The sequence below is a fragment of the Arachis ipaensis genome, chromosome B10, assembly GCF_000816755.2.
Source record: "Arachis ipaensis cultivar K30076 chromosome B10, Araip1.1, whole genome shotgun sequence".
Taxonomy (NCBI): domain Eukaryota; kingdom Viridiplantae; phylum Streptophyta; class Magnoliopsida; order Fabales; family Fabaceae; genus Arachis; species Arachis ipaensis.
Window position 1 is genome coordinate 103951079 of NC_029794.2, and position 2273 is coordinate 103953351.

Genomic DNA, 2273 nt, shown 5'->3' on the forward strand with positions numbered 1-2273 from the left:
TATCTCTCTATATATAATATTTAAAGTATATCTATTGGAGATTGAATCATTGTTCTGTATTAATACTCTCAGCCCATTTATTAATTTCACCCTTGATAATATAATGCAACATATAATTGTCCATGTGTAAACATCGATTTTGGCAGAAAAAGTCTAACTATGTTAAGTGTTTGACCCTGCGATTTGTTAATTGTCATAACAAAAGACACAATCAAAGGAAATTATCTCCGTTAAAACTTAAATGGAAGTGTCTCATTATTTGAAATAATGTTCATCCTAAGAATGAAAACAACTTGGCCAGCTGTGTCACCTGTCAATATAATGCATTCAATAACATAATTACCTAACCGTCTTACTTGCAATCTAGTTCCATTGCAAAAACCCTTAGATTGATCAATGTTTCGTAATAGCATAACAGGTACACCTACTTTGAGTTTCAACTGGTGGGTAGGCAATTCAGAACAATTAATTGAGTTCAAAACATCAGTGGTGATGGTATTCAATTCAGATTCCATGTTTCCTTCTTCAATGCATAATGAGTCGGAACTAATATAAACCTTTTGTTCTCTAGCAAGATAACCCATCATTGTATTGTTTACATCATGCACAACCTCAAGTGTTGGAGCGAGAATTGTGCGCTCCTTGAAATATATAGAATTGTTGATATTAAGCAATAAGTCCGGATAAACAAAGCTTACCAGTTTTTCAAAATCACTGGTGTTATCATCAATGAGTATTTCTTCAGGAATAATGACCTCAGATTCACCGTCAGTTGAATCACTAGCCAACCCGTCTCCAATTTTGATTAGCCATTTTGCAAAAAACTTTAATTTCTCATTTTCAGGTAAGCTATCTCCTTCTGTAAGTCTCATATTTTTTGTTAGCCGAATAACTTCGCAAGATGGCCAGAGATATGATGAATTTATTGAAGCTTGTACAATGTCCTGGCGTGAGCTGATGGGTGCGAAAATTGACTAGTTAAGAATTCAAAATATGGAATACGTTGCAAGTACAGTTCTCAACCAGCTAAGATCCGCCTTCTCAATTTAAAAAGGATTGTCACAAAAATTAGAATTAAAAATACTGGGAGTATGAGTCCCAGGTCGTCTCCCAACGAGTTGCAGGAAAGAGTCGTTTCCCAACGAGTTGCAAGAAAGAGTGCTAATTTATTAATCAGAAATTTTCCCGAAGGTTTGAGTTGGATAATGAGTGATTAAAATAACCGTAAATTAAAGCAATAAAACTAAGAATTATTATTAATATAAAAAGTCTTGATTGGGGAATTGATTAATTGGAAGTTCTATCCTTGTTGGAATCTTCTCAAGTGGAGTGTAAAGAGGTTGTTGTTTTCACTTAGTTAACCTTTAATAAATAAAGGGAGGTCAAGTGATTGAACTAACTCTTATCCGCAAATCCTAGTCCTCTCCTTTGGGAAAGTCTAGTGTTAATAGATACAGAATTAGCCAACGATATCCAATTTAACTAAGCACTTGAGTATTCCGACTCAAGTGTCTCCTCTTAATCAACCCCCATGTCAAGTAGAAAATCTACTCCATTGACATGGATTTAATATTCATAAAAATATAAGAAGACATAATCAAATAAAATAAAATAAAAATTTAAAATTAATTAAAAGTAAAAGCAATTCTATGTATTAATAAATCCAAAATGCAACATACTTATTTGAATAGGGTGTGGATGCCTATGGGTGTGTCGAAGCGTGTTGAGTCTCTTCACGTTCCCTCGCTTTAATCTGTGTTCTGGGCCGAAAACTGAGTTAAAATGTGGCCTGAAATTGTCCCCAGCGTATTCTGTCATTTTTGCAGATCGCGCAGGTGACACGTACGCGTCGTCCATGCGTTCGCGTCATTCAGCGATTTTTCTTGTCACGCGTTCGCGTCGTCCATGCGTTCGCGTCGTTCGTGCAGACTTCAATCCACGCGTATGCGTCAGGCATGCGCTCACGTTGCTGCGATTTTCTTCATTCCGCGCGTTCGCATGGGGCACGCGCTCGCGTCAGTGTTCGCCGGTCATCTCCTTAGTTTCTTGTGTTCCTTCCATTTTTGCAAGCTTCCTCTCCATTCTCTAAGCCATTCCTGCCCTATAAGGCCTGAAACACTTAACACACGGGTCACGACATCGAATGGGATAAAGGAAAATTAAAATGTACTAATTTAAGCTTTTTAGGAAGCAAGTTTTCAACCATAAACAATACTAGGAAGGAATTATAAAATCATGCTAATCATATGAATAAGTGGGTAAAGACTTGAAAA

General features: G+C 36.6%; 1 protein-coding gene across 1 annotated transcript in view; it reads right to left on the reverse strand.

The window, feature by feature from the left end:
• LOC107621008 overlaps window positions 1-872 on the reverse strand; it is a 1628-nt gene extending 756 nt beyond the window's left edge. Inside the window, exon 1 of the mRNA XM_016323068.1 lies at window positions 357-872. Coding sequence (XP_016178554.1) covers window positions 357-872 — 516 coding nt within the window. The remainder of the gene's footprint in view (window positions 1-356) is intronic.